General features: G+C 37.5%; 1 protein-coding gene across 1 annotated transcript in view; it reads left to right on the top strand.

Moving 5' to 3' along the window:
• The window catches only part of LOC134790403 (laminin subunit alpha-1), a 113,326-nt gene that overhangs the window by 64,863 nt on the left and 33,296 nt on the right, over positions 1 to 15,167 (top strand). Inside the window, exons 2-8 of the mRNA XM_063761170.1 lie at positions 5,774 to 5,880; positions 11,954 to 12,125; positions 12,617 to 12,649; positions 13,076 to 13,237; positions 14,036 to 14,220; positions 14,745 to 14,888; positions 15,089 to 15,166. Of these exons, the coding sequence (XP_063617240.1) occupies positions 5,774 to 5,880; positions 11,954 to 12,125; positions 12,617 to 12,649; positions 13,076 to 13,237; positions 14,036 to 14,220; positions 14,745 to 14,888; positions 15,089 to 15,166 (881 nt within the window). The remainder of the gene's footprint in view (positions 1 to 5,773; positions 5,881 to 11,953; positions 12,126 to 12,616; positions 12,650 to 13,075; positions 13,238 to 14,035; positions 14,221 to 14,744; positions 14,889 to 15,088; position 15,167) is intronic.

The following is a 15,167-nucleotide window of genomic DNA, read 5'->3' as shown; positions in this document are numbered from 1 at the left end:
CCCATTGATTGACAGTCAGCCGGACGGTATCGGCCTGTTAGAAAAAAATTGACAGTTCCGAACAACTGACAGGCCGATACCGTCCGGCGGACTGTTAATCAGTGGGCCCCTTTATTAAGAGTCCGCAGCAAACTCGGCCGAATTTCACCTTCCCATACAAACGGAGTTTCATTCTCATTTTAAAACTACGTGTTGGATTGTAATGATTCTTTGCACATACAATTACATGAGGTATATCTAGTCCTGTAATTAGTTTATATAGCTCCAGTTTTATAAAACAAACAAAACTTAAACTTTTTACTATGGTACTAAAGCTACATAAACTAATTATAGGACTAGATATACCTTATCCTGTTGTAAGTACAAATAGTACAGTCAACGGTAAAAATATGGGTGTACAAATCATCTCAAAAATATGTCCCATAACTCTTATGTCAGTGAATTAAGAACTATGCGACATATTTTTGAGTAAGTTGTCTACACCCATATTTTTACCGTTAACTGTACAAAGTTTCAGAGCAATCTAGCAGATCTAGCTAGTTGTTTTAAAATGAGAGCGTAAACTACGTTTGTATGGAGAACCGAGCTTGCTGGGGACTCAGGTCAGAGAGTTTTCTTCGCATTTATAGTATTACTCCTTATTCATAAACGCGCTACAAGCCTCAAATTAGCTAATAATCGTTGGTCTTTATCTGTCATTTTGACTTATGTATTTGCACAGAATAAATAATAGTACTAGGTACAGAAGACTCACTCTCTAACAAAACGCGTCTGTTACGATCAGCACAGATATGGCCGCTAGGTGGCGACAGCGCCACGCGCGGCTTATGGCAAACCCCAAAATTGGGGCCGAACGGATGTACTTTTAGCTACCAGTACGGTTACCATCAGTTTGTCACTGACATAAACGCCGTCGAGAACGTAATTTACTTTCTATACATCTCGCTCGCACTCGCATATTAGTGCAAACGGGATGTATAGAAAGTAAATTACGTTCTCGACGGCGTTTATGTCAATGACAAACTGTACGGTTACCATCAGTTTGTCACTGACATAAACGCCGTCGAGAACGTAATTTACTTTCTATACGTCCCGTTTGCACTAATATGCGAGTGCGAGCGAGATGTATAGAAAGTAAATTACGTTCTCGACGGCGTTTATGTCAATGACAAACTGATGGTAACCGTACTGTAGCAAAGCGACGAAATCGCGGAGTGAGCCACGCTTGGTATTTGTAAGAAAGGGAAAAAATATAATTTAACTAAATCAGGCCCGTAAAGTTGTATGATAAGGGGGTTAGGATATAATACGATAATTTATAGGTGTGTGTCTCTTATCTGTAAACCAAACTATAGTACGTATTAATAGTAATCTGCGCGTACAACTGGGTCGGCCGTCCGGTCTGTCTGTCTGTCTGTCAATCACGCGTAGCTCAGACACGTGTCTGACTGCTCTATTTAAACGTGTTCAATATCATTTATGCTTATAGGATTTCGCTATTTGTTTTAATTTGCATGCGAACTATTCCGAAGTAGGGTGACTGCTATATTTATTGGCCACTAAGTAATTGGCCACTCGTAATAAGGCTTCAATTGGCTTGTTTCTTATCTGATTTGTTAGGAGTGGCCAATTACTATGTAGTGGCCAATAACTACACCTAGCGGTCACCCTATTCTCACAGTCATAAATCTGGAAACAATACACTCCCTTTTTGGGCACTCTGTAAAAAGAATAATTATACTTTCCTAGACTAACAATCATCCATAGGCTAACTTTCACACAACCGCTTACCGTCAGTCCATGTCCCTGTAGTTTTTTTGATAAATTGAGTAATCACATGGAAAAATTTCTGAGACTTCTCATATTTTTGTATGGGGATCGAAATTTTCCATCTCCAAAATGAAACTTTTCCAACTTTCTGCAACATACACATCTGTTTTTATACCACTTCGGTGACAAACATGCATACGGCCCGCCTGATGCTAAGCAATCGCCGTAGCCTATGGACGCCTGCAACTCCAGACACGCGCGTTGCCGACCCTTTAAAATTCTTTACTTCTGAGTTATTGACGTTATTGTAAAGGTATCATTTACTGTGATTTTAGGCACAAAGTGTACCAAACAAACCGAGAATAATAGACAAAATTAATAATTATTTAATAATACTTTAGTTAATTTTATTATTAGAATATCTGGGAGACCGAGCTTTGCTCGGAAAACATATAAGAACTCAAAAAGGCGCGTATTCCCAGGTATAAGAGCTAAGACCTAGCTAGATCGATTTATCGCCCCCGAAAACCCCCATATAGCAAATTTAATTGAAATCGTTAGAGCAGTTTCCGAGATCCCCGAAATATATACATGTAAATAAATATACAAGAATTGCTCATTTAAAGGTATTAGATAGATATGGAATTCATTATTCTGAAATAAATTATTTGAATTTGAATTTGAAAAATTACTTACACAATTTCAAATATAAGTAAGTACCTACAAGCGTTGAAATCGATTTATCTTCATTACGTCGACGCGTGCGCAGGGCTCGGCTGCCACAATACGTCATTGTTTGCTTTCAATTACGCGGATAAGTAATTGTACAGAATGCCTGCCTAGGTGCGGTTGCGACACATATTATTTTGTCATTAGTATTGAGAGTGATAATACCGTTTTCTACAAAATGTAGTCTTTAAATTTTTTTAAATTGATTTGATTGATTGGATGTACAGATTAGATGTAGTTCACAATTATTTTCTATCGTATTTTCACGGAAACATACGAAGGTGTCTTGCTATTTCAGTCAGTCTCGGTACAAAAAGTACTGCGGTTGATTGAAGTATGAAGTAGCATGACAAATACGAACGTTCCCGAGAAAATACGATGGAAAACAATTATTTCAGTCAGCCTCAGTACTTATTGTACCGAGATTGACTGAAATAGCAAGACACGTTCGTACGTTTCCGTGAAAAAAACGATGGAAAATAATTATGCACTACATCTGTACATTAATACTGTTAGACCAAGAAAAGTCTGCAGCGATTTTGATAACCCGCGCAAGTGTTATTTTAAACGTCAAACGTCTATGAAATTATGACGTATAAAGAACACTTGCACTGCGTCGGCTATCAAAACCGCTGCAAACTTTTCTTGGTCTAACTCTATCCCGCTCTGCGACTCTAACATAATCAAAATATTTAACTGTCAATTAAACTAAACTTGAATCGACACAACCGCCCACTGCCGGCGACTATGGGTACCAATAACTGTCATCATCGCTTCCCATAGTGTGGAGACTGTGGAGGTGTCTCGCAATTGCCTAATTGGTTATTGGTAATGGATTATATCTGAATGCATTTGCATTTGATTTGATTATAGGACCGTTATGTTGTTTTATTAACTGTAGCGAACGAGATTGATTAATGAAGTAAGTAGGTATTTAATATGTTTCGTAATCTAATTTAATCTTTTGAACGCCAAACGGCGCATCCATTTGCCGTGCCACTGACGCCACGGGGGTAAAATTTAGTTTTGTGAATAAATAATGCCAACCTAAAAGTGGGGTGTTTTTCAGTAGATTTTCATCAAAAAACGATTGACGTCAATTGCCGTCTGTGGCGTACAAAAGGTTAAAAAAATGTCTGTTCTTCGTCTATTTATTTAAACGTAAGTTACGTCCTAGTGCTCGTCATTCTACTTCCTAGTAGTTACCCTGATATTACCTCTATGACGTAGGTAAGTTTAAAGCAGACATGTACAGTCAGCTACAGACATGGCTGACCCCCCTGCACACAAATTTCTATACAGGGGGTCAGTTATCTCTGCAGCTGAGAAGCGCTAAAATTTAAAACAAAAAATAAAATTCGTTAAAATTATATAATTATAGCAACAAGTGCCTTTAATCATGTTTACTTCTGTGAACTCCTGCTGATGCTGTAAAACAGATTTATACTTAATGTTATTTATTAATTATTCATCCTTACCTATTAAACATCCACAAATATGAGTTTCACCATTTCTGGCAAAGTCGTAAGTTATCTCGAATCCCATTATCAATAAGATATGCTACTTTGCTAAAAGCGTGGCTATCGTTGTAAGACTACACGGGCGTTTCTGTTTTTACTTTGAACCTTTGAAAAAAAAATTGCCTTCTTTCAACATATACAATACAAATACTCTTTATTTCACACCTCATTGCAGAAAAAGAAAACAATACAAAGAATACAGAAAAGAAAAGGTTAAACGACAGGCGATGTTATCGCTAAAAAGCGATTTCTATAAGTAATAGCGATCTTTTTTTTCTTATCTTGTTGGTTCGGATCTTAACTCCTTTCATTAGATTTAAAAACAATTAAAAAGTCAGCCGAAGAAATAACTCGAATGTGTATCAAATTACTTTGATCCGTAAAGGATAAAATTCCTTTTCGTGTGGGTGTGGTGAAATAGTAAATTGTGTCACATGATATGAACGAAACATAATAGTAAGGGATTTGAGTGTCAACGCCCAAGGTGGAAATAATTTTGCTGCCATGTGACACATAATGCCTTTCACATCACTTATGAGGATAATTATTATGCTTCAAAATATTATTAAAGCTAAACAAACTGATTGCACGTAATCGATTGTAAATAAATTGTACCTAATCAATTATGTGTATTTTGATATTTCATTGTGTAAATATTTTATACTGGCAATAAAATGTCCTACAACAGAAAAGTGCCACTTTGATCCCTCCTAGCGGTGAAGAAAAAGCCCTTTTCCGAATATGATGTGAGCTTCATCAAAAATAATCAAAATTGTAGATTTTTTTCCATCTTATTTTAGAATGACCCAATGGAATCTTGTTTACAACTGTTATCCGACTACTAGCTGTACAAGTGCTTTAATAATAGCCGCTTAATCTAGTGTAGCGCGCAAAATTATGTGCACAGATAACAAAACCATGTAAAGTGGCTTACTCATGTAATTATTGCTAAAAGCTTTTGTATATTTAATGGAGAGATGAATTCTAAAAGGTTACGTTCGATATTCAATTTTATAGGATTAAAATAAGGTTGAAAATGGAAATGGAATCAAAATGGTTGAATATGCGATTCGCGCGTTAAAAAATGTGTTAAGAATTCCGGTACATTATTGTTATTAGCGAAATTTAAATTTTAGGAATAAAATGAGAGGTTGTCATTTTATGGAACTTGTGTGCAAAGTATAATTATTTCTACTCCTCTGTGGCGGGCAATTATTATATCATGTTTCCTTTATTTGAAAAATTAAGGTTACCTACCTAACCTAAGATCAATGTGGGGAAGACCGGCATATAAAATTGATCACTGGGAAGACCGTCGTAAGGCAAGAACTCTCGTAATTGTACACTTTCGTCGCTCAAACACTGTCAGAAAGGAAGCGTTTCACTTCTTCTGTTGTAGAATTAGACCAAGAAAAGTCTGCAATGATTTTTAATTTAATTTTAATTTAATTTATTTATTTCAAAAAATATAATACATATTTGATAGCACGCGCAGTGCAAATCTTATTTATAAGTCATAATTTCATAGGAAGTTTGACGTTTAAAATAAAACTTGCACTGCGTGTGCTATCAAAATCGTTGCAGACTTATCTTGGTCTAACTCTAGCGACCTTCTGTAAGTGGAGCATGTATACAACCGCAAGACTCAAAAGCGACCAAAAATTGTAGAGTCTTCCCTTATAGACGGTCTTCTCCGCCTTGATCTTTTTATTGTAATTTTGTATCCGTATGTAACGTACTTTTTTTTGTTTTAGGGTGCAACTGTTCGCCGCTCGGTTCGGAGAGCAGCGTGTGTGACATACGCTCCGGACAGTGCAGATGTCGACCGCACGTCTCGGGGCGCGCGTGTGACACTTGCGAGGTAAGGCTGCAACTGTTCGCCGAACGGCTCGGAGCAGTGTGTGTAACATACGCTTCAGACAATGTAGACTGTAGGTGTCGGCCACACGTCACGGGGTGCGCGTACGTCGTACGACACTTGCGAGTAGAGGTCGCAACTGTTCGCCGAACGGTTCGGAGCAGTGTGTGTAGCATACGCTCAGAACAGTGTAGGTAGACTGCAGGTGTCGACTACACGTCACGGGGCGCGCGTGTGATACTTGCGAGGTATGTTCATTCAGGGTACAATTCAGGGACGGGTTATTCGCTCAGTCAAATATTCATCTCTATTCTAGAATATTCATCTAGGTGTATATGTATAGGGAAAGTAATTAGTCAACCAGGCAATTAATTAGAAAACCTTAACCGTTTTCCCTTACCATCGATTTATCAATACGTTAAATAGTTTTACCACCACTCCATAAATCACGAATACCAAATAGACATAAACACGACGAATTAACATGACTGCGAATTTCCACAACCTCGTATCCTATACCGTGCAACTTTTAAAAACGACTCTATTTCAAGGGCATTATGACTTAAATTAAAGGGTAAGTGTATGTTGTATAAGAGATTACGTAAAGTAATGGATACCTCTGATTAGTTCAACATTCCTAGCGAGATATTTCTTAGAATCTATGGGCACAGTTTAGCGTACCGTACATTCTTGGAACGATAATTTGCTACAAAATTCTAATTCTACCGGATTTATTAAGTAAGGGATTGTACACAACGTAGACAGTTATTACTGTTGTACAGGATGGCAAAAGAAATGTGATCAAAATTATTTACGCTTCGGTATACCTACATGCGACGACGATTGAAACTTTTCAAGTTTAAAGCAACGACTCTGGTGTCACAAAGTGGTGGTGCTATTATAACCGACATATTTTTATACAAATTTGACGTTTTATGATGACGTTTCCACACTTATGGTCATTGTAAAATATATGCAGATCCGAGTTAGCTTAGCTAACTCTAAGACAGAGGTTTATTTCTTCATTTCCAGCCAGTTAGTAATTAGTTAAAATGCATTCAAAACTATAATACTGCAAAAGTACCACATATTATTCAAATTATGACATTTTAAAGCAGCATGATATTGATAATACCAATAGGTAAACATTCTAATAATAATACGCCGAAAATATCCATTTTGAGTCACTTAAAAATGTACATCCTGTATTTTATACCTAATAATATCAATTATCATAATACCCCTATAATTTCTGCCCTGATTCTCTCTCATTTCAGCAAAGATCAACACTAAATATAAATTGCACTTTATTCTTAGATCATTAAGTTTTAAATCACTATAACAAGTGATTACAGAGTTAGGACGTTTCGTGTTCGTCAATTGTAAATGTCAATGTGACAGTTGTATGAAAGGTTTGTTGAGCAAATGTGCTATTTTATTGACTGGGAAATGGGCAATGGGAAATGGGAAATGGGCGTGAACACTGTTAACAAGGTTGTACGATAAGGTGTACGATACATTTTGTATTAGGGCCCTTTAAAAAAAGTTGGAACACTTTTGTTTAGCAGTTTTCGTTTTTTATCTAGAATCATACTTGCAATCATTATAACAGAAAATGAGTCACAGGTTTTTATTTTATTTAGGACACAGTTTTCTCCTAATTTATTCTGAGTAAAAGAGACAGCGTAAAAAATAATTGTGTACATAGAGTTCCGTAAGCCATCACTAATCAAAATCAGTCCACGTCATAACTATTGACAGAACTATTTTTTTCATTTTTGTTTGGGACATCTTACACAGATTAACCTAGCCCCAAACTAAGCAAAGCTTGTACTATGGGTGCTAGGCGACGATATCATACTTATATAGATAAATACATACGTATATACATAGAAAACAACCATGACTCAGGAACAAATATTTGTGTTCATCACACAAATGCCTATACCGGGATTCGAACCCGGGTCCCGGGACCATCGGCTTCGCAGGCAGGGTCACTACCAGGCCAGGCTACTAGGCCAGACCGGTCGTCAAGTACCAAATACCAAGTATATATACGAGTACGTACCATGATATCATGTTGCATTCGAAAATAATACCTAATGGTCCTACTGAATATAATTAGTTATAATAAGCAACTTAGGCAAGCATTACCGCTAACTTTGTAAGATTACCGCCACGTAGCAATTAAATGTCACCGAAGTCGGCCACCGTGGTTAATGGCTGCCGTATAGGCCGAGATCCCGCAACGATAATACAAACTTAGTCTGATTTTCAAAATTAAATAGATTAGTTAGATCTAGTAGTAACGATAATTTCCAACGCGTTTTAGGCTAAAAAAACAATTATTTTTCGAGTAAAGCAGTGCAATATGAGTTAAAGAGTGCCTGGAGGGCAGGGGGCACTTTTTCTAGAGCTCATCTAGGATTCTTAGAGAAATCTCTTTCTACATATTCTACAATCATAGAGATCTCTCTATGATTATATTAGTATGGATATCTATCCATTGCCCTTACCTACTATTTTAATAAAATATAGAAGATGGGGCGATGATTACTTTTTTAGTTATATGTACAGTCAACAATGCCTGTTTTAAAATAGACGGGCTAAAATACCGGTTATATTTTATTTAACACTAGCTTCTGCCCGCGTCTGGATGAAAATGATGATGATATTTGATAAAAACTATCCTATGTGTAATACCGGGCCTTTAACTATCCCCATACCAGCTTGTCCAGCTTTAATGGTAGTAAGCATTCATCATCATCATCATAGGCCTGTAACATCAATAAAATGATGGTTCAAACAGCCTCCATAAGAGTGCACTTTCGCAAATGACTAGTAAGTCCAATGCGAAAGCGGCATTGGCGATAGTAGGCTCTATAGAATGTATAACAAATAACAGATAAGGACGCGTCAGACGCGATAGATCTCACACTATAAAATGTGCTGCTTACCATTGACTAAATAGTAAGGATTCCTAGAAATAGAAGTGTTTAGTCGCGCGTATTTATGAACGTTACATTACAATCACATAAATTACAAAGTAGTTTTCTCTATGCGTTGGTTTTCATAACGACATTTGAGACTATAAAGTGTGGCCGTGTGGCAAATGAATCATTCGAACAATTAGATATCTTCGGTAGTTCTGTCGTTAGATAGGTTTCTACTTAATAACTAAATCGCGAAATAAATTCGCTGATCCAATCTATAGAAAATTATTAGATGGTAGAAGTGATTCGTATTATGAGACATTTTTTTACGTTTTCGAGGTTAGCCCTTAAGGGCCACTTGCACCATCCCACTAACCCACTACTGGGTTAACGGTTTAACCGGTTAACCCTGGGTTAGTGGGATGGTGCAAGTGGCGCTTAGTAAAATTGGTCAGTATGACCTACTCAACCCGTCGAACGACCACCATACAACAAATTGATGCAAAGCAATGTGACCCATATTGATCTGTAGAAACTCACGTCTGATACTGAGTCGCTACAACCCGAGTTAGTATCACACGTGTGATACTAGGGCGTTACACGGGATATTCAGTATGGTCTGACATGGGTGCATTACATTTGTTATAATTACTTTTCATATATTATAGCTTGATATATCGTTATTTTGAATAACGTAATAAATGGCATACTACCGTGATACCTAATTAACGGTATGCATAATGTTATTATTGGTATAATGGTCATAAGGTATTTTTACACTTCGTCTAATATACATTGCCATAATTATTACATACTCTAAAGCATATTATTTGTTATAACAAGTGACATCACATAATTATTTATGTGGTATAATAGTTGCATGACATAAATGGGTTAGGTTAGGTTGGAACTGCGACTCCGCATAAACGAATAACCAACAAAAAGAGGGTTAGGTTAGGTTAGAACTTTGTCCCTCCGTAGAATAAAATACTCTAGAAAAAAAGTGGTTAAGGTTAGGTTTGAGATGCGGCCCCCGCAGAACGAAAATCGTGAAAAAATTGGTTAGGTTAGGTTAGAACTGCGACCTTCCTAGAATGAAATAACTAGCAAAAGCATTAGGTCTGCGTACTAGTTATAAAAAGTATGTAAAACTTTACGTTACCAGTAAATGAAATATGACATTAAATGTTATACAATATATGTATTTATACTTGATAAAATTGTATGAAGTATTACGTTATACAAAAATATAATATAACAAATGTCATTATAAAATATGTCTATATACTATTTGAAAATTATATTACATTAGGCATTATATCAATTACAGTTTATATGAAATCACAATATAATAAAGGAAACGTATAATAAAAATTACATTATAACATACAATAATATATCAAGTGGCGTTATAACAAATGTATGATAGTTTTTTTATAATTATATTAAGCATTACACACCCGGTCTGACATAACAAAATCACTCTGTACATTCATATTCTTAGAATTATCTGGTCCAGTTAACCGCGTATTTTATGATCCTTTGATCCCCTGTCATCTCTCATTGGTCGCTAGAAACTGTGTCGTATGAAAATAGATGCTGTATCGAAATATTATTTATTACTGTTATGTCTGTGTCTGGCTATATTATTAGGTACTTTTATTACATGTTGAAAAGTTGATGACTTAGTATTACACTATTCTAAAAGCTGTATAGATAAATAAATAGTGTTTTCTTTGTAACTAATAAATTTGAAAAACTATATGTTACGTAGTTATTGTAAGACGACGCACAAATTTAACCTCTGAAGGTTGAACCTTGAAATTTTAAACAAGTATATTCTTCAAAATGTTGTAGCTGTAAGAAAAAAACCGAAATTCTCCCCCTGAAGGGGTCAAAATGAGGTTGAAAGTGGTAGTCCACTTGTGTTTCTAACCAAAGTTTTGTTAGAGCTTCTACACGGGTGTATTCGTGGGCGGAAGATTATTTTATAATGTTACACTTATCTTATATTTAATTACACAAACGGGTCTACCGCGATATATGAAATTAATATATCCCGGTAGACCCGTTTGTGGTAGACCTTAAATTCCGACGATGCCGCTGGTGCGACTCAGCTAAAACGTCAGAATTTAAGGTAAAAACAATGAAATTATATCGCGGTAGACCCGTTTGTGTAATTAAATATGTGTGTGTACAAAACACAAGAGTTTAACGTGTCACACACACACATAAAACCGCTATCCATTGAAAAAAAAACGCCTTCGCGTGCGTTTCTCGACTGAATAATGGATAAGACGGACGTTGTGGCACCGATCGCTCACCTTTCTACTCGGGATCTCGCTTATAAATACACAGCGATGTAACCTATATATTTATTAATATTTATAAACTATTGACGATGTATAATGGTACAGATATTAAAGTAAAGTAAAAGTAAAAAGTCATTTATTGTCGCAAAACATATCAGTAACAGAAAAAAAAACAAAGAAAAAGAAAAAAGACACAATAAGCACATAACCACTCACTTGCTTTTGGTAACTGTAGCTACCAGCTGTCACCCTTATTTTATTATAATAATAGAGGTCACTGAAAAATATCAAGCATGTGAGTGGATAAGTACAATAGGTATATTAGAGAGATAATATGTTTAACTCGTTCACGTCTATCCTGTAGACATCGCAAAATTAAGGTAATCTAACAGGCCAATTCCAACGTACAACTGATATCAGAATGTAATCTAACTGATGTTACTCGGTTATCGTGAATTTCGCTCATACATGTACGCATGTACGGAAATGTATAAGTACAATACAACTATAAAAATCAAACTAACAAACATTTTATTTGATATTTTGTCTTATAAGAAAATAAATAAAATACCGGGTGTGGCCTGTAATAAGAGCAAAAAATAGGCGTATACAGGCAACGTCAATCACAATGATAATGACGTACATTGAAGGTAATATTTAAATTGTATGAAAAATAGGAAGTCTTAAGACTTCATATTTTTTAAAAGTTGGTGTACAAAAGTGTCACCGTTTGAGGAGCAAATAATTAAAACATAGATTAGGTATGTTTTAATTATTTGCTCGTGTTACAGGCCACACCCGGTATATAAATCATATAAATCTTAATTACAGGAAGGCTACTGGGGCCTCCGAGAGGGCGGCTGCCGACCTTGCCAATGCGGCGCGGGCGCGGCGGCCTGCGACCCCGTCACCGGGCAATGTGCGTGCGCGCAGGGCGTGGGGGGAGACTCGTGCGATCGATGCCTTCGAGGATACTATGGATTCGGGCCTAATGGGTGTCTACGTAAGTACCTCGTGTTAAAGTCAGAGGGGTAGAGAGGGAGAGAGAGGTAGGTGATCCTGTCACCGGGCAATGTGTAATGCGCGCAGGGCGTTGGAGATCGTGTGATAGATGCCTTACTTGCCTTAGAGTATACCAAAGACATATGTAACTTCGTATAAGACGAATAAAGTCTAAGGAAAAAACGTGCCTCGGAATTCAAGTGAAAGTCATTCTCGAATAGATGGCGCACACACCTTTAGCCTATCCTCGGCTAGATGGCGTGACGACACCGTTTCATATTTAACAATTTTAACACATAGATATCAGTGAATGAACATGGATCAAAATGATATAAAAATAATAAAATCATTTATCCATATATATACATTTTTTGATAACTTTATACGTTTTCATTTTGAGTTTTAGTCGTGTGTCGATAGATGGCAGTAAATTTACAGTGACTACAAAATTTACAATGACAGGACCCCTCTATACTATCTATTCTTTTTGAGTATACTATGGGTTCGGTCACAATGGCTATCTACGTAAGTGTCTGACGCTAAAATAATATACAAACAGAGAAAGAGGAAAAGAGAGAAAGAGACAGAAAGGTGATGTAGCTTTAAAAATTATGCCATAAAATGGAACATCACTACATTTTAACCGACACAACATTTCAACAGTTCTTAATTCTTGAATAGGTGCACCACACTGGTAATCCCATTGTTGTAAGTTCAAGGATCTCGTGATAAGATCATGCAGCAATCGAGGGGACTCTTCAACCTATAATTTGTCCATTATTTTAGCGATTCACCTACAATTATAATAGAGTATGCACTTTCTTTCGGAAAGCTACATTTGGTGAAGTGGAACTGCTTATGAAGATCTTAAAATGACGACATATTGTTTTGTATAACCGATTCTTCTTAAAGTTATATTACAGCTTGTGTAACTTGCTAATTTTGTTCCAGCCTGCCCCCCTTGTTCCGACGGGAAGGTCTGTTCACCCGAAAACGGGCGCTGCGTCTGCCCGCCCAGATCCAGAGGTCCCGGGTGCAAGCAATGCGCTCCTGGCTTCTGGGCCCGGCCTGCTGGGTGCAAGCGCTGCAGCTGCGGACCTGGCGCCGCGTCTGGTAATTTTCTTATTCTCCATGAGCATGACCCTTTAGGCTTGGAACGTCACACTTGTTTCAATGAGCGAAGCGAGCGGTGTGGCGATCGGTGCCGCACCGCCGTACGAACCGTTCTCTTAGCAGCTTGCGCGCGGGCAACGTAATAGGGCGACGTCAGTGTGACACCATTCAAGAGTAGCCTAAGGCAACTCATTTGTGACATCCTTTAAAAGTGTGCTGTAAAGACTACGCCCATATGGTACGGTTTGAGAGTGTGATATAGCAATGTCGCAGCGTACCTACAAACCACAAAATATTATATAAATTTCTAGCTAGAGTCCGTTAAAAATTGACAATGAAACTGACTACTTAGTAAGTGACGTTTAAAAGGGCAAAGTTTGCTATTAATTATAGTTAAGAATTATGACCTAAATTAGTCGGCGAGATAACTTTATTAAAGCAATATGCAATCATGTTTCTTGTTAAACGAGCAATCACGATTGCTCAATTGACTAATAATAGTTATGAAATTGCTTTATAGTTGTTTCTGTACCGTGCCCTTTGACTGATTTTTAACAGACGTCAAAAAGGAGGATATTTTCAATTCATTGGATCTTTGTTTTATTTTTTATGTAATTATGTTCCCTGGAAGACGGCTGCTCGATTTAGGAAATTCTTTGGTCTACCGTGTCATCTAGTCAACTATCTGATGATGGGATCCTGGAGAAATCGATGACTCTTTAAATATTTTTGTTGTCATCGAAAAAGCCTTGTACCTATCAAAAAATATAGTTTAACAAATACTTTTTTAATTCTCAGACACCTGCGACCCTCTCACTGGGCAATGCAAGTGCCGCGCGGGCTGGTCGGGGGCTTCCTGCGATGTGTGCGCACTTGGCCACTTCGGGCCAAGGTGCAAACCCTGCCACTGCCATCCGGACGGGAGCGCTACCTGTGAGAACGGAATGTGCAGGTGTGATGATACCGGGCAGTGTTTCTGTAAGGTAAGTTGATCCTTGAAACAATAAACATAGATATAGTTTTATGGGAGTACGTTTTTGTGGTGATCGAAAGTTTTCTTATAATAGGCTCCATCTATATGTTGAGATGATTTGTGGAGTGCAGTCCGATTGATAGTAGCAAAGAGAATAGAATATAATATGTGACACCCTTTAAAAATGTCTTATATGAGCGACTCGCATGTGGCACATCTCGAACATTCGGATTACGTCGGTACTTATCGGTCGAAATTTCTTAAGAATATGCAATTTTGTAAAAGCTTGCAAACGTGCAAGGCTTCTTGTGGCATACTCTAAGGTCACGACCTCGTAATTACCTCCTATCCGAGTCAAATCTGGGGAGTATTCGACACTTGCAAAAGTAAAACTATAGAATATTCAATATAGAACACAATTCCTTCCTTATTATTCAGTATTAAGTGCTTAAATTAGTACGTTAAGCCAATAAGTCAGGTACGCTTTCGTGCGTAGCACGTCTATAAAATTCTAATTCAAATTTTTTTTTTCAGGCCAACGTAGTGGGTGAGATGTGCGACCAATGCCGACCAGGTACATTCGGACTTTCTGCTTCGCCAACCGGCTGTACTGAGTGCTTCTGCTTCGGCCGAAGCGCGCACTGCACACAGGCAGGTTACTTCTTTAGTCTAACACGTGTGATCAACTAATCAATGCTTTCTTGGTACAGAAGTGTGAACAATATCGACCGAGTATATTAGGACTATCTGCTTCGCTAACTGGCTGCACTGAGTGCTTCTGCTTCGGGACGCCGCACGTACTTTTCATATTTGTATGCTCCGTTTTCGGCCTAATATCATGAAAGGAATATAAATTAAATTTCATGCTTCATCAACAGGCAGGCCTCACTCGGGCGGCTCTGCATGCCGCTGCGCCCGCTCACCTCACGTTGCTCCAGGGTGATAGCATAAAATCAG

Source organism: Cydia splendana, chromosome 5 (assembly GCF_910591565.1).
Source record: "Cydia splendana chromosome 5, ilCydSple1.2, whole genome shotgun sequence".
NCBI classification, from domain to species: Eukaryota; Metazoa; Arthropoda; class Insecta; order Lepidoptera; family Tortricidae; genus Cydia; species Cydia splendana.
Note: the sequence above shows the minus strand (reverse complement) of the source record. Positions and strands in the feature narration are given on the sequence as shown.